We start from the raw sequence: 22,105 nt of genomic DNA on the forward strand, positions 1-22,105 counted from the left end.
TTGTAATCAACAGGGCCTCCCTGTAAACAATAAACTTGCATCATGGTGTTTTGTTTTGCTTTTGTATTTAGTGTTTCAGACATTCTGAGCATGCAGAAAAAGGTCAGTTTCTAGGTTTTCAGAGCTGTGAACTGATAGATGCTAGATTTTCCTCCCCCAACTTGAAGGGTTGTTGTTCATTGTAGAGTCAGCCCCACACTCATGGAGACTCCATACACTACAGGAGCAGGCAGTTGTTATCCTTAGGTTCTTTATTGATTGGATTTTGTGGGGAATCGGTTGCCATTCTTCCTAATTGGTCTTAGTCTGGGAGCTCCACGGTCCTAATCTGAAAGTTCAACTGAAACTTGTTCAGCATTATAGCAACCCACAAGCCTCCACTAACATGAATGAGTGGCTACTGATCCTGAGGCACATTGACCAGGCATTGCACTCCGTCTCTTGCATGGAAGGCAACAATTCTACCACTGAACCACCACTGCCCTCAAATTTAAGGGGAGGCATTTAATAATTATTTAATTGTGAAATCTCTTTGCCACATGAAAATCGTTATTCATCTTTGTACCTTCTGATGTCTGAAAAAGTACCTGGTTTACAGGGGTTGTCGTTGTTCATTGCTGTTGAGTTGGCCCCAACTCACGGTGACCTCACACACAGTAGTGTAAAATACCCCATGATTGGTTATGGATCAGATTGTTGTGATCCATAAAGTTCTCACTGGCTGATCATTTTCAGAAGTAGATCGTATTCAGTAAACTTGTACTTTTTGTCATTGTTATAGTTCTTGACCTTTTGTGGGGTCTCACAGACTTATAAGCATGAGAATCTAATAGAAGCAATGAACTCTTACTCAGATTCTGACTGATAGTTTCCCCTCAGCTCACCTCAGAATTCACTACAGCTTTGAGAAGCAGATTCTATATACAAGCTCATAGCTTCTTCTTCAAACGCTTAAGTGTCTCTCTCCTAGGGACATGCTTAGCTGTTCCTCAAAGTGCCAGTGTTAACTTGCCTTTAAGAAGTTAACTTTAGTAGCAGATGGACAGTGAGCCTCCACTCAAGTACTCCCTCAATGCAAGAACACTTTGCTTCATTAAACTGGCATTCCATGATGCTCACTTTCCTGACAGGATTGCTGAAGACAAAGGGGTACATAAGCAAATGTGGTGAAAAAAACATGGTGCTGGGCTATCAAAAGATATAGCATATGGGGTCTTAAAGGTTTGAAGGTAAACAAGCGGCCATCTAGCTCAGAAGCAACAAAGCCCACATGAAAGAAGCAAACCAGCCTTTGTGATCACGAGGTGTTGATAGGATCAAGTATCAGGCATCAAAGAACAAAATATCATATCATTGTGAATGAGGGGGAATGGAGATTGGGGACCCATAGCCCATCTGTAGGCAACTGGACATCCCCTTACAGAAGGGTTGCGGGGAGGAGACAAGCCGGTCAGGGTGCAGCAACAATGAAACATACAACTTTCCTTTAGTTCTTAAATCAGTGGTTCTCAACCTTCCTAATGCCTCGACCCTCATGTTATGGTGACCCCCCAACCATAAAATTATTATCGTTGCTACTTCATAACTGTAATTTTGCTACTGTTATGATTCGGGCGACCCCTGTGAAAAGGTTGTTCGACCCCCAAAGAGGTCGTGACCCACAGGTTGAGAACCGCTGTCTTAAATGCTTCCTTCCCCCCAACTATCATAATCCTAAGTCTACCTTACAAATCTGCCTAGACCAGAGGATGTACACTAGTACAGATTGGAACTGGGAATCCAGGACAGATGATCCCTTCAGGACCAGTGGTGAGAGTGGTGATACCGGGAGGGTGGAGGGAAGGTGGGATAGAAAGGGGGAACTGATTACAAGGATCTACATATAACCTCCTCCCTGGGGGATGGACAACAGAAAAGTGGGTGAAAGGAGACATCGGACAGTGTGAGATATGGCAAAATAATAATTTATAAATTATTAAGGGTTCATGAGGGAAGGGGGCGGGGAGCAAGGGGTAAAAATGAGCTGATACCAAGGGCTCACTGTAGAAAGCAAATGTTTTGAGAATGATGAGGGCAACAAATGTAAAAATGTGCTTCACACAATGGATGGATGTATGGATTGTGATGAGTTGTACAAGCCCCCAATAAAATGATTTAAAAAAAATTTTTTTAAAGAAGTTAACTTTAGCAGGAAGAATCCACAAGAAATGAGAGAGGATTTGGTGAATTCCAATTCCTCACCAAGGCAATCCTGGGTGTGTATTATGGTAATGTTTTCCCAGATTTGCTAGTAGATAAGAATCACAAAGAGAAATTAGTAAGACACAGATTCCTGAGCCAAAGACTTTGCATTTCTAACCAAGTTCCAAGAAGACCCTGCTGGTGCCAGTCCATGAGCTGCAATTTAAATGGCATTGTTCTCAGGGAGTTCCCGTGGGATTTAGCCACAGTTGCCCGAAGCACCCTGTATTAACTTTCTTCCCATCCCCCCATCCTGCTTGACTTTCTGGGATCATCTCCCAAATGAACTAGGTACACACAAATCTTTGTTTTAGAATCTATTGGGGGAAATCTAAATTCTGACATCTCTCCTCAGAAAAATGGACATAGATTACATATACACATTTGAGAGGAGATAAGAATCCCCAAAAAGTAATTCTTTAGGTTGTACGGGAAGATGAGCAGAGTAAATGTCACGGTTTCCTAAGGTTCACTAATACATCAGTCTGATCCAGAGTCTAGCAACTTACTATTCATGCTCATCGAGTGAAGCAGGCTGAAAACCAGCAAGATCTCCTGAAGTTGCTTTTCCAGATTCAAAGGGGTCATCTGTTCTTCCTGGTCTATAGCGTTCTTACTTTATGAAACACAGGAATAAAGCTAGGGTTTGAGAGAGACCCCCTGCTTGAAATCAATCAGAAGCGGGGCGTTGCTTATTCCAGTTGGACATTCCTGTGTCTTCCCATCACCGGGCTCTCAGGACAATACTGTGGTGCCCCATGACCTTTAGTTCTCATCTTGCTCTGACCACTTGGAGCCCAGCATACTATAAGTATAGTTAGTTTCTCGTTTCTGTTCCCCTTAAGAGTCCACATGGCTCGCTGTTTTTAAAATCTGTAATCTTCTGTATGTATATTTCCTAAACCAAGCCCACTCTGGTGTCATGCTATATATATTATAGCATGCTATATTCCTATAACAATTGTGTAACCCTGATTCTCACAGCTTCTAATCAGCTACATCAGGGTCACCAATGCCTCTTTCCTAACCTCAGAGTATAATAGCTTCGTAGTTTGGACGACACATGGACTAGCGTGATTACTCGTCTCATGCTCTACTGAGTAAGTATGCTTCGTATACACTTATGAATGTGGTTTTGTAGGTGTGGGTGTGGAAACAACCAGAGCTCAGGTCTGGGCTTGAAGTCTGAGTAATGAATGTTTAGTACTGTATTTGGATTTAATTCGTCTCTCTGTGTTGTTAGCTTCGGTTTTTGCCTGCCCTCAAATATCAGAGGAAGAATGAGTTCATTTCCTTGAAGTTTATTGGCTGTTACTGGTGGCAGAGAAAATTCCCTAAAAGAGCAGGTTCCACATGGATCACGTGGAAAGGGGTCTCCCAGTTGGTAAGGAAAGGTGCTTGGAGTGGGGACTTGGAAGAAAGGATCTCTCCCTCCTTCTGCTCCATCCTCACAAGGATACTGGATTTACATGGGGTACCCTGCTTAGCATTCCCTCTCCAGAGTGGAACCAGAGAAGGGAAACAATGCAAAGCAGAGGAGAAACACCTCACAGCTCCTCTGTTTCTCCATCCAATGGGATGCCAATATCCACATTGTAGTCTACAGGCTCCCCAGAGCTCAGCCAGGGAATAGGGGTTCGATTGAAAGAAGGCCTGTTGGAGAGGTTCTGGTTGTAGAGCATCAAGGGTTCATTTAACAGGGGCCCCAGGTCAAACTTGGGCATCTGGAAGGTCATGCGTTTGGAAGCCTTCTTGTATCCACCGTAGGGCATTGCTGTCCTGAAAAGGGAGCACATTATTTAATTAAAAATCAGAACAAAAAGAACAGAGCCTTAGCTGAGATGTTAGCCCATTTTTAGGGTGGGAAAGTTTGGCTTACTTGTTTCTTGAACTAATAATACGAAAAGGAAGCAAGTGGGCACTAGATTCATCTCTGCTGTTGAATCCGTCCTGACTCATACTGGACCTCCAGGGCAGAGGAGAACTGCCCCATACGGTTTCCAAAGCTGTCATCTTTACAGAAGCAGACTACTGTGTCTTCTCTCCCCTGGAGCAGCATGGCTCCCACGGAACCACCAACCTTTGGGTTAGCGGTCAAGCACTTTACCACTAGGCCACCAGGCCCCGTGGGCACTAGCTGGAGTCTCATAAATAGTTGTGATCCAGAGCAGCATGCATTTCAGACAAAGTGGCCCCAAACACTATAGACCCAAGGGTCTGAGGCCACCTTCCCTTATAATGCAAAGACCCTATGAACTCTCCCTGCTACTCCCAGTGGATAGAGGTTGGTCTGGGTAAGAAAACCCAATGCAAAAGCATTGCTCTAGCATTTCCCTATCTTGCTTCCATACAGATCTCCATGATTTATGGAGACAGAGAACAGATACTTAAAGCCTTAAGTATGTGGTATGAGCAATTAGAATGGTACTGCAGGAGAATTATGGAATCCTAGATCTTGTATGGAAGGGATGCTCAAGAGTCTTTCAAACAGGTAATATATTGTTCTGATTTTACTAAGATAACCAAACCTCAGCAATAGAATGGCTTTCCCAGGCCCACAGAGCTAATAAGTGGCTTATGAACCATGGAATTCAGTACCTTCCTAAGTGTTCCTCTGACTTCATGTGAGAGCAAAGGGCTTCACTGAGGGCCTCCATATGCCTCCCATCCCTCTTCACCCTCTTGAAACATGTGAACCAAGGACTCCAGCCCACACTAGAATACATCTGGTTCCTTGCCCCCACCATTCCTACCTGTTGAAGGACTTATATTTGGGAAGTTCAGCTTTGGCCCCATAGGCCAGCAGGTCAATACCAAGTTCCACTTTCTGCTGGGGGTCCACCCCCATTGCTCGCTCCCATGGGGAGATATATGTCTTGAACATAGTAATATGTTTTCCTTCTCCACCTGCCTGGTCTCCTTGAAGCCATGGGAAAGAAAGGTAAATCAAATAATAGCAGTTAGTTGCCAATGGAAGTTGAGATCCCCCATATGCCTACACTGAGGGCTGGGACTAAGGAACAAAAGTATAATATTCAGGTAATTGTGTAAGGTCTGTGGCATAACGGCAGCTTGTGCTCAGATCTGTGACTAGATCTGAAAACACAAACAAAAACGCCACAGGAAAATAAATGCAAGACAAAGCTTCAGAGTAGAACAGACTTCTGGATCCAGAGAGTCCACTCAGATATCTCATCTGGTCTCCCCTGTTCCCCACACCCAGGCTAGACCTCATCCCTGAGGACATCCCAGCTTCCAGGTCCAGACCCAGCACTCTCAGGTTGTGGGTATTTACCTGTTGCTGACTCGCCAACTCCCATTGTGCCAACTTCTCCTGTGCTGGTTTGCCCCCCAGGTCCACCTGTGCCCCCAGACCCAGAGCCTTGGTGGTGGTGCTGCCCGGCAGAGCCTCTGCCCCCTGCCTGGCCTCCGCCACTGCCCTTGCTGTGGGAGAATCCCTGCCCAGCTGTACCCAGCTGACCTCCCACTGTAGGAAGGAACTTCTGGAAGTGATCCTGAAAAAAATGGACAAAGTTAGGGGAAACAGAGACTATACCAAGGAAGAGCTGTCACAGAGAGGGAGGAGGGGATCAGGGATGATGGCCAACCAGAAGACACTGAATCCTCTGAGGTCCCCCTCCAATGCATGGAAAGTAAGTAACTTGGCTGAGAGGTGCTGACCTTGCCTTGAGAAGCGGGGCCCACTAGACTCCCTCACTTCGTCCATCTTACACACTCCCTTTCCCATGGGTCCCAAGACAAAGAGGACCACATTAGACTTTGAGAAGATGGAGTTGGTAATGGAGTGCCCAGCCTTAGGGAAGACTACCTTCCTCTCTCAGCTTGTCCAGCACACAGAACTCTCTTCTCCCCCTTGCCTTCCTCCTTGTGGTGCCTGCTGGATCAAGGCTTCCTGACAGTGAAATTGTAGCTGGGTGGGGGAAAGGGTGCCCAAAAGGGCAACACTGGATTCAGCTATAAAGCCTAAAAATAACCCTGCCAGCTCCTTCAGGAGGCTCTTCTGGCAATCCTACCAGGCACACCCCTATGCTCCACCCAGTGTAACCAGACCCAGTCAGGGAAGAGGGCTTTGGGCCTCCTAAAGTTAGATGTCACTGGCTCAGCATTTTTGCTCTGTTCCCACATGAGAGCCAATGACAACACTCTTGCCCTGGCCCTATGTAGGCATCTAGTTCTACCCCTCCTCCTGCCCCCCCAGGGAAGGTGAAGGAGGAAGCTGTAACATCTGGTGCCTGGTCAGGTTCCAACTCTTACCTTTTCTTCCTTTGGAGAAAAAGCCTAAGTAGAGGATGTGGGGTCTGGGAGGATAGTTTCAGTCCCCACATCTGGGGTCCTGAGGGAAGAGTGGCACACATGCCATTAAAAATTGGACCCTTTAAGCCAAAGAATGGCTCAAGAAGGGACTGGCCATAAAAATTCACGTAACTTAGAAAATGATGACGGCAACCGATGTACAAATGTGCTCGATACAATGGATGCATGGATTGTTAAAAGAGCTGTAAAAACCCCCAATAAGAAAATGAGGACCTAATGCCGGGGGCTTAAGTGGAGAGGAAATGTTTTGAGAATGATGAGGGCAATGAATGTACAAATGCGCTTTGTACAATTGATGTATGTATGGATTGTGATAAGAGTTGTATGAGCCCCTAATAAAAAGATTAGAAAAAAAAGAAGGGAAAAAAAGAGCCCCCAATAAAATGTTTATAAATAAATAAAGTGAAAATTCTATTAAAAAATTCATTTAACTCTCTGGGATTGCCAAATTGAGCAAATAAGACTATGGGATACTCAGTTTTTTTCAGATACACAATAAATATTTCAATACAAAAATGTCTCAGGTATTGTATGGGGCATACTCTTCATTTTTAGCATATAATGCACCTACATAGGTCAGGTACACATGCATACAGCTATGTAGGTTTAGAAACCATATAGCACACATATTATTTATATAAAAGTGCAGAGTACCAGGCGTCTGGCCCAAAGCGTTAAGTCCTCAACTACTAGCCAAAGGTTAGCAGTTCAGCTCCACCCAGAAGACAGCCTGGAGATTGCTTCTGAAAGGTCACAGGCTTGCACACCCTGAAGAGCACTTCTACTCTGTACACATGGGGTCACCATGAGGCCAGTGTGACCTGACGGCAATGAACAACAATTAAACCAAAATGAATGTGTGCATCTGAAACTCAGGTTTAGCTGAGCAGCTTATATTCTTACTTCATTTTTATATCTCAAATATTGCACGGAATGACTTACACTAAAAAAAGTCTGTTATATATCTGAAATACAAATTTAACTAAGCCATCCATATCTTATGTGACAAACCTACCTTTTACACTTGCTGGTGTTGTAGATTGACACAAGCCCCTCCTCTCCCACCCCCACCCCATCCCTAACCTGTGGTTAAGGAGGCCTGGTGGCACTATCAGGTTAGCGAGTGTTAGATGACTAACTAAAAGGTCAGTGATTCAACCCCACCAGCGGCTGTGTTGCCGTGGTTACACGATGGCTGTAATCCAAAGGGTTGGTAGTTTGAAACGACAAGCACCTCCGCAGGTGAAGCTTTCTCTGCAGGAGAAAATTGAAGCTATCTGTTCCGGTATGGAAACCCTAGTTAGGATCACTGTTGATCAGAATCAACTTAGTGGCAGTAGGTATATGGATGCCTGCGGTTATAACCTTATTTGGAAATGGGTTGTCTTTTTTGCTATGTTAATAAGGCAGGATTAACGTAAACTGAGCCTTTCTGGTGGCATTGTACTTCGGCTTTGGGCTAACCGCAAGCAAGGTCAGGAGTCCCAAACCACCAACCAGCCTTGCCAAGGGGAAAATTTGAGGTTTTCTATTCTCATAAAAATTTAGTCTCGGAAAAAAAAAAAAAAAGCAAATGTTTTGAGAATATGATGGCAACAAATATACAAATGTGCTTGACACAATGAATGGATGGATGGATTTGGATAAGAGTTGTATGAGCCCCCAATAAAATGATTAAATTTAAAAAATTTAAATACATAGCTTTTTAAAAAATCTGATTTTTTTGTACCCCCCTCATTTCTGGACAGTTAACATAAATAAAACAATACCATAGGTGGTTACAAAAAAAAATTTAGTCTCAGAAACCTACAAAGGGCGGTTCTATTCTATCCTATGGGGTCGCTATGAGTTAGCATCAACTCGATGGCAGTGAGGTTGGTTTGGGGTTAGTGTCAGGCATGTTTTAAGTCAATCTGAGAAGCATTTGAAAAGCAGAGATGGGAGAGGAGGGACACCAAGCCATATGAAAGAGCTCCCAGGAACAGGAACTAAAAAAAGTCAAGGACCTTCCTCCAGAGCTGACACAGAGAAAACCTTCCCCTAGGGCTGGCATCCTGAAGTCAGACTTTTCTAGTCTCCTAAACTGTGAGAGGATAAAGTGCTGTTTGTCAAAACCATTCCTACGTGGGTTTTGTGTCAGTAAATAATTAAGACACCCCAAACGGGAAGGGGCATGAGTTTTCTCTCTGGGGTGTGGCTCCAGTGTCCGCGTTCCTCCACACATGTTCACAACAATTAAGATAGAGACAGTTTCACAGGTGAGCTGTAATTCATTCTGGGCTGTTAGGGATTCAGTGTGTCTGGACATTTAATGAGCTCATGAATTTGCAGAGAGAGGAAGCTTGTGGTACTTTGAAGATTTAAGTCCTACCAAGAAACTTCTAGAAAAGTCACCAGGCTCTGTGTGGATTGTGTACAACAATAAAATGTTGTTGCTTTTTAATTAAAAAAGAAAGAGTGGTAAAGTTCAGAACTCACCAATGAGCTGTCAGAGAAGACATCAGGATGGTTCTCATAGATAAATTTCTCCACTCGCATCTGCCGCAGTTTGAACATTTTTGAGCCCCGGTTAGTGAGCAGCGACAGTTCCTCCAGCATCACATCCCTTGGGACACTGATCTTCTTGCCCAGGTTCAGGCCTGAGCTCCCTTGCCCACCTTTCAGGGAAAAAGGAGGAAGAAGCAAGGGAAAAGTGGGAAAGAGGCTTTTCTGGGCTCAGCCACAACTAGATTTGCTTATCCTGACAAAGACCACTCAGGGGGACAGCTACTGTTGGTAATGGCTGATCAAATCCTGTCTGGTGTGTGTAAATTTTGATTTCTTGGATTTGGAGTGAGACTTAATGCATGGAACTTGGGGTGCAGAGTGAAGACAGAGACACCACTAGATTGGAGAGGGTCGAAGGAGGAAGAGGGATATGGGTGGGAGGGATATGGGTGTGGGGTGCCAAGCAAAAGGAGTAAAGGAGCATCACAGGTGGTAGCATTGAGGAAATACAGCATTGGAGAAAGCCCAATCCTGTGCAAAATTGGCCACCTTTAAACACAGACACCTGTTTTAACTCCTTTGCCTTCTCTTCACCTTAGTGAACTTTGGTTCCAAACAGCCTCTTGATATGGGAATAGACCTTCCCACAATGCACATCTGCCTAACCCTAGCAGAAATGCCTGGGGAAAGAAGCAAGGAGAAATTCATTTATTGAGACCTTACTTTCTGCCATCTCTATCACGGGCATTTTCTTCCTCAAACATACACCATTGAAGAGTGGTCTAGGACCTGTGCTAGGTAATACGGTGGGGCATTACAGGGTGAAAAGGGTCTAAAGGTGATGCGTGGGTGTCCAGTCCCTTCTCCATCCTCCTTGCCTCTCTCCACACTGCAGTTCCTCGCATCCCTTCATACCATATAAAAGCTTACGTTATTTTGGTGACTCTTGGGACAGGGATGATCTTAGTAAGAAGTCCCATGCTCGAGGGGACTTACCATTCTCCCTCATAGCCCTACCTCCAGTGAGTTCCATGATCAGCTTGCTGGATTTCCTCTTCTTGTTGGGAGCCGGGGTTCCTGATAGTGGCATTGTGGAGGAGGATTAGCCTGGATAGGGTGGCAAGGACAGGTTGGAGGGTGAACAGAGACAGGGAAGGGTGTTTACAAATGAACCCTTCTATCCTAAGGCAGTACTTCTCAACTAGACTTAAAGGCTTAGAGGGACAATGTTTCATCAGATCCTCAAAGAAATATGAATTCCCCCCAAAAGGTGGAAACCCATTGTTTAGGGCATCATGGTATAGTGGTTACACATTGACTTGTTATGCACAAGACCAGCAGTTCAAAACCACCAGCCTCTGAAAAGAGAAAGATGAAGCTTTCTTCTCCCATAGTTACAGTCTCAGAAACGCAGAGGGGCAGAGTTACTCTGTCCTAAAGGGTCGCTATGAGTTGAAATTGAATTGATGGCAATGAATTTTCCCTTCTCGGGAGGCAAGGTAGGAGGTTTAGATGCATATGACCCTCTATCAACCTCTATTGTTATTTTACATAGAGCTGATAAAAAGGATTAGGAACATAACTCAAGGTGTTGTATTTGTTTGCTTTTTTTGTTGTTTTTGCTTTTAAAGCAACCCAGGCAAGACAATGCACCCGAATTTCATTGGCTTGGCTTGAGCTGAAGTTTTTATTTACATTGGGATCCATGGTTCCAGGCTCTGATCTCTTCTGGGTCTTCCCCAAGGTCTGGGGGGAAGGGGGGTGCGGGGAGAAGTGCTGGCAGGGGGTTCAGCCAACATTCTCCATAGGGAGGAGAGGTTGTTGCTCCTCCCCTGGGCCAGCTGGAATTTGGCATGGGAGGTGATGGCTGTGTTCCCCTTTAGCCATCACTGCACCAGATCCTAGAACTGACATTGGGGGGTGGAGCTGGGAGCATTTGAACCCTGATGCCTGTCAATTCAGCAATAGCATAGCAGAGGACAGGAGCTTAGTAATAGGATCTGACAATGGATGGGGACAAGCTGGGAACAGCTCCTCCTTAACAGAAGTAGGCCTTCAGCAAAACCCCCTCTTCTGCTGAGTCTTGTCTTGCAAACACTTCTGCAACTCTACTAACTTGGTGGAGCCTGCTGAGGCCGCAGTCCAAGAGTCACTAAATAGACTCCCCTTGCACCTCTCTCAGCCCCTCCCAGATTCTTTTATCCATCAGCCTCTTAGACCCCTGTCTCTCTTCTAGTGGCTCTTCTAGCATCCCTACTCCCTCCAGCCTCCTGGATCCCTCTCTTTCCACCTCTCTGTGACTCCCTTGAATTGAAACAGCTGAAAACTAAGCATAGATTGGAGGGAGGAGGGAGCACTCATGCAGATGAAACCTAACAATTGTAGACACAGACACAGAAGTAAATTGAGTGGACTCCAGCCCCTCTGGTCACCATAGAGCTGGACTTACCGGTTACTCAAGTGGTGGTCAGCACTCCCTGGGGTCCAGCAGCTTTGGAGGACTGAGCTGCTGTGACCGAGAACCCGAGCTGGACAGGCGCGGGGGCAGCACTGGCAGTGAGGGAGGGAGGCTGGCTATTAATAGAGATGATGAGTGCACACAGCTCAAATGGCACAGGGGGTACTGAGACCCTGGAACCATGCATTGGGTGATCCCGTCCTCCTTGCCCAGACGTTCCTGAAGGAGAAAAAAGGTCTTTGGGATTCTCCCACTGAGCCAAGGATCAGTTTGCAGTTTGTGTAGGGGGAGCTCCCCTTCCCTTGGCATTTGGAGACCAAGGCCAGAGAAGTATGCAGGAAGAAGAAATCGAAGACGGGGAGAGGAAGCAGGCAGCAAGTGGTGGACAGGAATTCAGAGTGGGAGAAAGGGAACCTGGAGACCGTGCCCAGAGGGCCACCCAGAGCCAATTTAGACGGGAGCTGTGGCTGTATTTATTTGGAAGTAGGAGGACTTGAGGGACTATGTTTGGGAAGGGAAGCAGACATCTATTCATACTAGGGCTGCTCTTTCATGTTCCTGCCGAGGTTGGCTTTCCTCTGCAGAAGGCCAGGTCTTGGCAGGAGAAGGGATCAATTTAACTCAAACTAATGCTTCTTTGGCAATCAAGGATGCTGTGGGGGAAGAGTTGGGCAATTCCTCAGTCCAGCTTACTCCCTTTTCTTTCCCCCTGAAACCCTGACAGTTTTAAGATCAGACGAAAGGTAGCTCAGTTCTGCCTATTCTGCAAGATAGATGTCAATGTGGCCCAGAAAAGCACTTGTAAGTTTCTGACCTACCAGGGCATTGTTCTCTGAGGTTCCTACTTAAAATTTCCTTCCAAGAGTGCACACAACCCCTAGGCTCTGGGCCCATTATACTGTTCAAGAGGAGATTCTAGGTATGGTCATAAACTTGAGAGTCCTCTTAGGAGGAAGGCTATCATTTACCAAGTTCCTTCCTCAGCATGAACATCCTGGAGATTCCTCTACCTTCACCTTCAGCTCGGATTCTGGAATCAGTTGCCATTGTACCTCTACTGTAACCACACCACCCTGGGGCCGCCCCCCCCAAGGAAGTGGTTTGCAAAGCTCCCCAGAGCCTTCTGTCCTTCTGTGAGCTCTCCACTCTCTATCCTCTCCCCATCCCATCTGGTCCTCTGCAGATTCAGGCCAGGAGGTGACAAGTCTCCCACTTTGAGTTGGGCCCTTCCCAGAGCAGTTGTGCCTCCAGAGCCCTCACCTGCTCTCCAAACCAAGGAAGCACTTAGAAGAAAAACCATACATCATAAAAGGCGACTTCATCACCATCACCACCACCACCACACTCCCTTCAAAGATAAAAAGAAAACATCAAAAATTTTATTGTTTGGCTATGATTGACCACCCAAAACTATTGAGGTGAGTTGAAACACAATATTTCGCCTAATGATATCCCAGGCCTTTTCCCTTTAAAGTTGTGTATTTTTAAATGCCCTGGATTTTGTTTAGCATTAAATGCCCTGGATTTTGTATTTAGCATTAAATGCCCCCTGCTGGCGAAATTGGAGAAATGACACTTGTCAGAAGTCTTGATTGCAGCCTGCCTCGGCAGCTTTCTTAATTGAAATCCACACCGATCACCTTTCTCTCCTTTCTCCCTCTCCCACCTCTCTTTTTGCCTTTAGTCGTGTAATTTCCACAGACTATTTACCATGGCTTCTCCCTCTACAGAGCCGGGAAATGTTAATAGCAAAAGGTTCTCCTAGTTCTTCCATGTGGGACCATGCCTGAGAAGTCTGGAGCAAGGGCTGAAAAGGGAAAGCACCTGGTTGGAGAATATAGGGAGAGACAGCCAAAGGGAGTGGTAGAAGTGACAAAACCAGAGCAGTGCAAATTGGTATCAAAACAACCTGGGGATGAGGGGCAAAAGGCTGACAACTGGGACTTCAGGAATGGGAGAAGGAGCTCAGGACTCAGATCAAGGGGATGAGAGCCGTGCTTCCCACAGTGGGCAATACCCGACCACTGGGAGCTGCAAAAGTGGAGATACCTACACTTTATCCTGGACTATGGGCTACGCGACAAATGTTTTTTAATTGCCAGAGGAGACAGAGTGATCCCCCCCTCCAAGCGGGGCATTAGGCCAAATAAGTTTAGGCTTAGAGAATATCGAGATATAAAACCAAAAGAGATGACAGCAACAGAAGGTCTGGGGCATACATTTATTCTTGTGCACAAAACAAAGTGCCGTGCGTGACTCACGCCTAATATGCAAAAGGAAGGAAGTGTCCAGGTCAAGCAGCCAACATGGCTAGGGAGAGTCTAGCTGAGGGGAGCTCGTACCCTTTCAGGGTCAGAAATCAGAGCCTGAAGCTGGAAAGAAACAAGCCAGGGCGTTAAGGGCTGGGGTAGGAATAAAAAGAGGTTTGGCTCTGGACTTAACTCTGCCTAGGTCATCATGGCAGACTGTGGGACAGACTCAGAGGCAACACAGACTCCCAACTACTCCTTCAACATTTAGCGCACGCACCCTCACATTCCCCTTACCGTTATCCCCCCTCATTGTGCTAACAAATACATTCTTCTCCCTCCAACTTTCCCCAATCTTCTCCATGGACGCTGTTGGGTTCTTGTTACCCAACTGAACTCTGCACACTCCCTCACCACACTCTGCTTCATCCATGTCTGTTCCACTTCTGGTCTCTGCCTATTTCCACATCCTGACTCCTAGGGTCCTGAGACCACGACGCCAATGACTGTTGGTTCTCAGAAGACATCTTGTATTTTACCACGTCCTCGTTGCTCCGTGTGGGCGGCTCAAGTCAATACTTTTCTGAAATCTTAGTTCAATTGTTAGACTAGCTACTATAGCAGCCCATGCAAGATATCCTGGTCCTTCAATATCCTTATATCCCATACGTTTCACAAGATGCTGTGCAACTGCTACAGATGCTGGTCTCTACAGAGTTGTCCTCCAGTGACTCTTTCTCCTCACTGACCAGTCCCTGACACTTCGTTCATCAAGGGGAAAACCCAGATGGGCCTGTACACCTTTCCTCTTACTCCCATCTTAAAAGTGCACGCACCAAAATGCACACCCACACATGCCTAGCTATGTGCCTGGGAAAGAGTGAGGACTAGGGGCAGGGTTGAGTGCAAACGGGCATCCGTGCTGTTGCGTTGCTGTCTTTCTGGCGGCGAGTATTTTGCCGGAGGTCCCAGTGGTAACTTCTCTACGTACTTCTCTCTGAACGTCGTACAAGGCCCACAGCGAAAAGGTAGAGAAACCTATCCCATATTGGAGGAAAGAGCACCAAGACAGAGAGCGATCCAGGCAAGGAAATACCCAGACAGAGTGAGTAGGAAGCTGGGCGAAGAGCTATCAACTCCAGGGGGAGGAGCTATCAACTCCAGAACTACTACTGGTCGCAGGGAGCTTAAGCCTCCAGGTGCCTCGGAGAGGTGGGGGTGGGGGGTGGGGGAGCAACTTTAGGAACAAGACTTGCCACCTCTCCTTGGTCCTGGGAGCTGGGCTGTGCTTACTGGTGTCCTGCCCCAGGCCTCCAAACGTGAGCCTGCAATCCAGTTCTCGTAGCTGAGAACCTTGGCCTGGCTACCTGGAAGCCGCAGGAACTGGGGGAGGTTCCGAGGCCCCTGGGCGACTCTGGAGTAGGGGCTGGGCTGGGGACAGGGGCTGAGGCCAGCTCTGTTCTCCAGATGGGCTCATCCAGGCTGGTGGCTGCTCGAGAAGCCAGCACTGTGGGAGCCAGGGGCTCTGCAGTGGGCTGCGGCGCCGGAGTGGAAAATCTGCGGACCTCCTGGACTCGGGCGGTTTTGGGAGGCCCGGAAGCCGTGGAACCCGGAGTGCGGGGAGCCTCGTCAAAACAGAACATGGCGGTTTGAAGTTGATAGGGCTGGTGCCTCATGAAATCAAGAACCTTGATTCCCTGTTTGGGGGTTGCCCGGGGCCCCTGGGATTGAGACTTGCCAGGGAGAGTCCTGGCAGCCTGAGGGAAAAAGGGTGAGAGAAGTGGGTTGTAGGCAATGGGAGGTGGAGCGCGGATATTGGGTGAGTATTTCCAGGATGGGGGCAATGAAGGAGTTGGAGAGGGGCTTCTGGGTCGCGGGCCAGAGCCAAGGCCAGGGCCAGGTGTAGCCTCCACCACATACCTGTCTGCGCGGCTCTGCCGTTTCGCAAAGAGCTCCCCACCCCTACCCTGCAGCCTTGGTGGCTCAGGGAGTCCAGATGAAGAGACTCCCCCATTCACCAGCCCATCAAGGGACCCTCGAGAGAAGGGCTTAGGAGCTACCGGGGGTGGAGTCTTAGGTGCCATAGGGGGTGGGGTCTTAGGAGCCATTGGAGGCGGGGCTTTGGGTGTCGCGGGAGGCGGGGCCTTGTAGCTCCTGCCCCCTGGTGGCTGCATGAAGTTGCAAGCTTCCGCCCCGAGGCTGAGAACGTCCTCCTCGGGACCAGATTCGGCCCCCGGGGCCCGGGGTTTCTCATCCAGGTTTTGCACCAGAGACAGCAGCTCGGGGTTGGGCGAGTTCTTGGTCTCCTCGTTTCCTGGCCGGAACATCTGCTTCCGAGTGCCCCGGCGCCGGGCCTCCTGCAGGATGCCGGTGCGGGCAGCTGGCACCGAGATGCGCTGCTCCCGCGCGCTGGGGGGCTCGGGTGCAGCTGGGCTCGGGCCCGCTGCTTCTGGGCGCCCTGTTGGCCTCAGAGGCGCCGACAGGAAGATGGAAGCGGTAGAAGTCATGGCCGCAGCGCTAGGGGGAGTGGGAGGCTCTGGGGCTGCGCCTGGAGTAACTGGGCGACTGGGGGCCGGGATGTACAGGGAGCTGGTGGCCGTCACGGGGCCCGACGAGCGCGGTGTGGCGGGGGAGCCAGGAGCTGGTCCATGACCGGGAACCCCTGGAGTGAAACTGGGCAGAGGGGTGGGGGCGGGCCCCTGTGGAGAGCACAAGAAGGGGGGTGGGACGGGAGTGAGGCCTCCTACACTTTCACTCGCCCTCTTGGGGGCTAGGGGCCGGAAAAGAACCGAGGTGGTACCTGACCTCCTGCCTTGTAAGCCTGGAGTAAATGGCCTGGCCGATCGGTTAAAGAGCCCTGGAGCTGGCGAGGGGCCCCCCCCACCGGGAAGAAAGAGTCTGGGGCTGGCTGCGAGCGCCGGCACGGGGCTGAGTGGGAGCACCGCCACCTCCGGGGGCGCACTCTGGGGACGGAGGGGTGACTGGAGGCCTTGCCCGTTAGGCATGGCCGGTGGCCCGTCCTGGGCCAGCTCCTGGGTGCTGGAGGCTGTCCGCTGCCGCTGCTGTTCAAAGAGCCGGGCCCCTGGCCCAGAGGCCTCGCTCAGCTGCCCTCCCCGCCCGGGGCCCTGGCCCTCTGCCGCCGCTGAGCCCGGCCTGGCCAGCTCCATGTCCAGATAGGCGCTGTCCCAGTCCGTCTGATTGGTGAGACTGCGCGCGTCCGAGAAGGCCTCTTCGTCCAGCTCCGACTCGCTTGTCGGAGGGACACCGTCCTCCTCCTCAGTGCCGGTCCCAGTCGCAGCCCCAAAGCTCACTAGCGTGTATTTCTTGGCTCTCTGCCGCCGTTTCTTAAACATAAGCACCCCCTTGGAGTGGGGGTTGGGGGCGGCCGTTAGCAGGGAGGCTATCGTCCGGCATTTGGTCTTGGCCTCTTTCACACTCTTCTCTTGGAGGCTCTCAGCGTGTTGCAGTTCTGAGGAGGTCAGGAGAGAGAATGGTCAATGGCGCGGCCCTGCTCCCAGCTCCCTGAGGCCTCCCAAACCCACAAGTTCTCTTGCCTGTAGTGGCGAAGTTCTCGGACTTGGGGACAGCCTGGCGGGTGACAAGGGAAACCAAGGACAGCTGAAGATAAGTCCGAATCCAGTTGGGCATCCCAACGTTGACCACAGCCCTCTAGAAATGTGCCCTTACCCATGCCGCACACAGCCCTCCCCTGCCTCCCTCCATTCCTAGTGGCAGTGGAGGTGCCACTCCCCATGTGCAAGCCACAGGGAGAAAAGGATGATCTATTTCTCCCAGGACCTTGGCCTAGGCCATTTTAGCAGGCATCTCTCAAAGTTTGAACCTCTTCTCAGCCCTCCCCCATATTCAAGACACAAAGGACCCTGAGAAATGAAAGTCTTCATTCAAACGGCCACCTCCACGTGCAGCACGCGAATAAATAACTGCCATCACACATCATATCTACAAGACTATTTGTCAACTAGAAGGCAGCGATGGGTACTGTTACACATATGTCCTTTCTCTTGTTCAGGTTTACCCTAGCTCATGTTCATGTTCACACACCCATAGATAAATACACATGTGCTCACAAAAACACAGTTACTCAAATAGCCCCACATTACACACAGTCCAGGTGGATCTTCGCCCCAGAGTTTCCTCTGAAGAGACGGTTCTTAAATGTTTGGTCAAAATGTTGGAGCCAATATTTGCTTTCCAACTACCAGATCATCCCTCTGCGCCTCTGTCTGCTGCTACTCAGAGACAGGGGTAGTCTCAGCTCCAAGATGCAAGAAAGGCTATAGGGCTGCTCTCCAAACTAACCCGCCCAATTTTTAGACACTTCAAGGTCATTAGCTAAATATGTGTTCATTTTCCCCAAGTTGGAGTGGGTGGGTTGATAGTGGAGAGCCTTGATAGTTGCTCCCAGGCAGGCAAGCAAGCAAGCAAGAAGCCAGAGCAGAGCTTCCCATATCCTGTAGGGTCTGGGTAAGTGGGGCCAAGAAATGGGAGAGGCTGCCCTGCTGCTGGCACTGTCTCTATCTTGGACACCAGTACTCCTTGTCCATAATCCAAAGTTCCTAAAAAAATTCTTGAAGTTCCAGCTACTTTCCATTCAAGATACCAACTCCTTTCTAATTAGGACTCTCACACCTTCCATCCCAACGTTTCTCACAACATACTGCTCTGAATGGAAGAAGAGGCTCTGGAACTAGGGTTTGGCTCTGGAAGATTTGGGGTTCTGAAACCTTGGGAGTAGTCTGTTACCTTACTGAAGCTCACCTTTCTCAGCTCTCAATGAGGAATAAGTGAGGTGATGTAGGCAAAGTTAGCACTTAACACAGTGCTATGACCCACTGTAAGTACCCATTACTACATTCTTGTCACTAGCTGCCCAAGGATAAGGACACCTTCTTGTTCACATACTTTTTCTCAGCTCCCACGGACGCTCCCACAGACGCACACATACATGCCCTCCTGTATTCAGAAATGCCCACATTTCTTTCTCACACACACTCTTTCCCCTTGTGGTCACAGGGCACTTGGACAAGTGGCCATACCATCAACCCATTCTGAGAAAGGAGCCATGAAAGCCCAAAAAGAGAAAGAGGAAGGAAAAAGGAGGGGTAGGGAATTAGACCTTGCACAAAGACCTCCTTTCCGAACCGGTTGATTATTCCCCTCTAATGGGAGTCCCACATCTCCCTTAGAAATGAAGTACCTGCATAGAATGGGTCCTGGAGCTCAGGATCTGGGCCTGGGCCTTTGTCACAACTGGCTTGGCTGAGAGGCTCTTGGCTGATGAGCTCAAAGGTCTCCATGTGGAGAAAGGCAGTGTTGTCTGGAGCAGGACCAGCTTGAGCCACCCCCACGCCTTTTAAAGCCCCTTTGTCTGGTCCCCAGAGCTAGCAGCTGAATGAGCTCATGGTGCTATTTTTGGAGCCTGGCCCCCCTCTCTTCTCTAGGCTGCCCCACAAGCCCCAGTGTGATGGATGTCAACACCTGCCTACCCTTCCCCACCCCCATTTGACAATGAGATCTGTTTGGCTAAAAATATCCCAGAGCTACTACCATCTCACTCAGCATGATGGGAAGGAGCTTTGCTAAAATGAGAATTGTGGGTAAGCATAGGATCCTGGGCTTGCATCTGGAATTTCTTGGTGGAGTCTTAGACAGCCTGGGGAGGTCAGATGCTAAACTAGGGTATTGCTAGCCTTGATTCCAGACTTAGAGTCACATCTTTTTATGGCTGAGAAATCAGAATGATGGAAAAGGAAGAAAGATGAGAAGTAGAGGGGTAAACCTAAGATTTCTGAAGCAAAACAAAGGCCTCTGTGAAAGTGACATGGGGGGCAGGGGGCAGGAGAAAAGTGCATGCTTAGGCCTTGCTGTGTAGCTCACATCAAAAATAGCAAAGAGCTCGAGCTAAGTGGAACTGGCTCTTTCTGCCCAGGCCAACATTCTCGCTGGAGATAAGGAGCTGAAGAGCCCTCCCTTCTACCACTTCCTAGGGATCTCATGACCATCCCCTAGCCTCACGGCCCCATGAAGCCTAACTGAACTTCCAAATGTCAAACTACAAAAATAGTTCTGATGTTATGCCCCCACAGGATGCTGAAGTGCCCCTGTAGCCCAATCCTGCTCCCCAACACTCCTCAGCCCCATGTCTGCCCTCTACCCTCACCCCAATCCTGACACCTAGCTAAATGATACTAGCAACAGAACTCAAACCCTACATCTAGTTGTGTTTCCTCTCAGACTTCTCTACCTACACTGCGCCTGGCGGAGGTTGAACAACCTGTACCTTTTTGCCACATGGGTTCAGACCGCAGGGACAATTGGGGACATGAGACTTATTATTTCCCTTGCCCAGTCGGCCCTCTTATCCACTTGTCTTAAAACCCTCTCCAAGAGAAAGGGAAGGAGAGAGTAGAGCTAGGGAGAGGCAGATTTAGGGCCCACATGGAAGAAGGGGGTTTGGCACTCACTGGCTTGCTTGGCTTTCTGGACGTAGGTGGTAGTGAGATCTTCTGCCACTGGGTGGGGTACAGGTCCCACCATAGGAATGAGGTCAGGCCCAGGCCGGAGGGGTCCGTGGGGCAACAGCAGGGCCTCTGCTGAAGGTGGCTGAAGGACTGCCCCATCCTCCCAAGATGGCGAGCTTACACGGCTGTCCCCCTGGCTAGGAGGGCCAGGGGCAGCAGGGGGTGGTTCTGCGGGACTATCAGATAGGTAGACCTCATCAGGTGGAGCTCCTGGAGGGGTGGGCCTCGCAGGACCTCGGCGGCGGGGGCGGCGGGGTTTCTCGTGGGTGGCAGAGCCATCCACATCACTGTCGGTCTCTCCGTAGTAAGCCTCACTGTCAGGAGGTGAGCGAAGGCTCCCAGGCTGTAGAGACTGGGGAACTGGAGCACCAGGGGGCTCGGGACTCATTGGAGACAAGGGTGACAGTACCTGAAGCTCACGAGGGGATGGCGATCGTACAGGGCCTTCTTCCCCTACCCTGTGTGGGGAAAATGTCAGAAATTGAGAGATGGCCCAGTAACAACTAGAGAGTAGGTGTCTAGTGAGATTTTGAGGAGGTGGGAGAAGGAGATAGGAGGAGGAGAGAGGTGTCAGCTACAGGTGGGATGAATCGGCTGGGGAGAGTGAAGATCTAAAGACACATTGGGAGGCAAATGTGCTTGGAGGGGTGTGAGTAGAAATGGGCTTAGGACAGTGGTTTTCAACCTGTGGGTCGCGACCCCGTTGCAGATCTAACGAGCCTTTCACAGGGGTTGCCCAATTCATAACAGTAGCAAAATTGCAGTTATGAAGTAGCAGTGAAAATAATTTTATGGTTGGGGATCACCACCACATGAGGAACTGTATTAAAGGGTCGCAGCATTAGGAAGGTTGAGAACCACTGGCTTAGAAGATGAGATAAGGAGGAGAGGCCAAGGGTTGAAGTATGCCCACTAACTCATGTATCTATTTGACACCCCTCATCCTTAATCGCATATACATTCAACACCAACATCTGCACCTAGCATGAACACCTAGGTGGAAATGGGCACTGCCCACCCTAGGGAGACAGGAAGGTTGGGAGCTCCGTACCGCCTGACAGTGAGGACCAGCTGATTCTCTGAGGCATCAACGAGGCTCATGGCACTTGCATGAGAGAGGCCGATGCAGGAGACCCCATTGATAGCCACAAGCTGGTCCTTCTCTCGGAGTCCTGCCCGGCCAGCCTGGCTCCGCCTCCGGATCTGGGAAGGGAGAGAGTGTAGGTGAAGGAGGGGCTCAAAGGCTCCAGGGGGAGATCCACTGAAGGCAGGACTCTGTGTGAAGGGAGTTTCATGTTGCAGGGTCAGAAAGGGTTGGGCCTGGGGAGTGGGGAGGATAGGACTTACAGGTGAGGGAACCTGTCTGGAGGGAAGAAGGTGAAATTGAAGGGAATAACACATTATGCAGGGCCAGGTAGTGGTAGGGTAGCCAATAAAGGGTGCTAGAGATGGTAGTTTTATCTCCTCCAAGGGCAATGTCTACACTGGTTAATACTTCTAGACTTTGAAATCCCAGGTGCCATTATCTACACGGTAAAGATGTTAATCTTCCGGATCAGAGAGAATCCAACCAGTTTCCTGGAGACAGTGAGGGTGTGAGGATCTGTGTGCACCCACCTGTACCTATGCCAAAGTAAGACTAGCAGTCATGAGAACCAAATTAAACTCACTGTCATCGAGTTGATTGAACCAAAGCAAACTCACTGTCACCAAGCTGATTCTGACTCATGGTGACCCTGTAGGGCAGGGTAGAATTGCCCATGTGGGTTTCCGAGACGGTAACTCATCCCCGG

The 22,105-nt window shown here is 49.2% G+C and overlaps 2 protein-coding genes across 4 annotated transcripts in view; both read right to left on the reverse strand.

Moving 5' to 3' along the window:
• Positions 1-3,526: 3,526 nt before the first annotated feature.
• On the reverse strand, positions 3,527-15,767 carry MYOZ1 (myozenin 1). 2 transcript variants are annotated; one of them, XM_045291584.1, is made up of 6 exons: positions 15,691-15,767; positions 10,081-10,170; positions 9,055-9,233; positions 5,537-5,756; positions 4,995-5,160; positions 3,527-4,020 (listed from the first exon to the last, which is right to left on the reverse strand). In XM_045291584.1, the coding sequence occupies exons 2-6, from the start codon at positions 10,151-10,153 to the stop codon at positions 3,789-3,791; spliced, it is 870 nt and encodes a 289-aa protein (XP_045147519.1). In that variant the 5' UTR covers positions 10,154-10,170; positions 15,691-15,767; the 3' UTR covers positions 3,527-3,788. The 2 variants fall into 2 exon arrangements, with proteins under 2 accessions (XP_045147519.1, XP_004701227.1); XM_004701170.2 differs by lacking the exon at positions 15,691-15,767 and adding an exon at positions 11,513-11,589.
• SYNPO2L (synaptopodin 2 like) overlaps positions 13,729-22,105 on the reverse strand; it is a 9,713-nt gene continuing 1,336 nt past the window's right edge. The window contains exons 2-4 of one of the 2 annotated variants that reach the window (XM_004701171.2): positions 21,364-21,515; positions 20,256-20,770; positions 13,729-17,239 (exon numbers count right to left, since the gene is read on the reverse strand). In XM_004701171.2, coding sequence (XP_004701228.1) covers positions 15,060-17,239; positions 20,256-20,770; positions 21,364-21,515 — 2,847 coding nt within the window. In that variant the 3' untranslated portion in view covers positions 13,729-15,059. Of the gene's footprint in view, positions 17,240-18,988; positions 19,144-20,255; positions 20,771-21,363; positions 21,516-22,105 lie in introns of those variants that run through there. The other variant, XM_004701172.4, reaches the window with a different exon arrangement.

Source organism: Echinops telfairi, unplaced genomic scaffold, assembly GCF_000313985.2.
Source record: "Echinops telfairi isolate 266 unplaced genomic scaffold, ASM31398v2 ScPeMD7_70;HRSCAF=299, whole genome shotgun sequence".
NCBI lineage: Eukaryota > Metazoa > Chordata > Mammalia > Afrosoricida > Tenrecidae > Echinops > Echinops telfairi.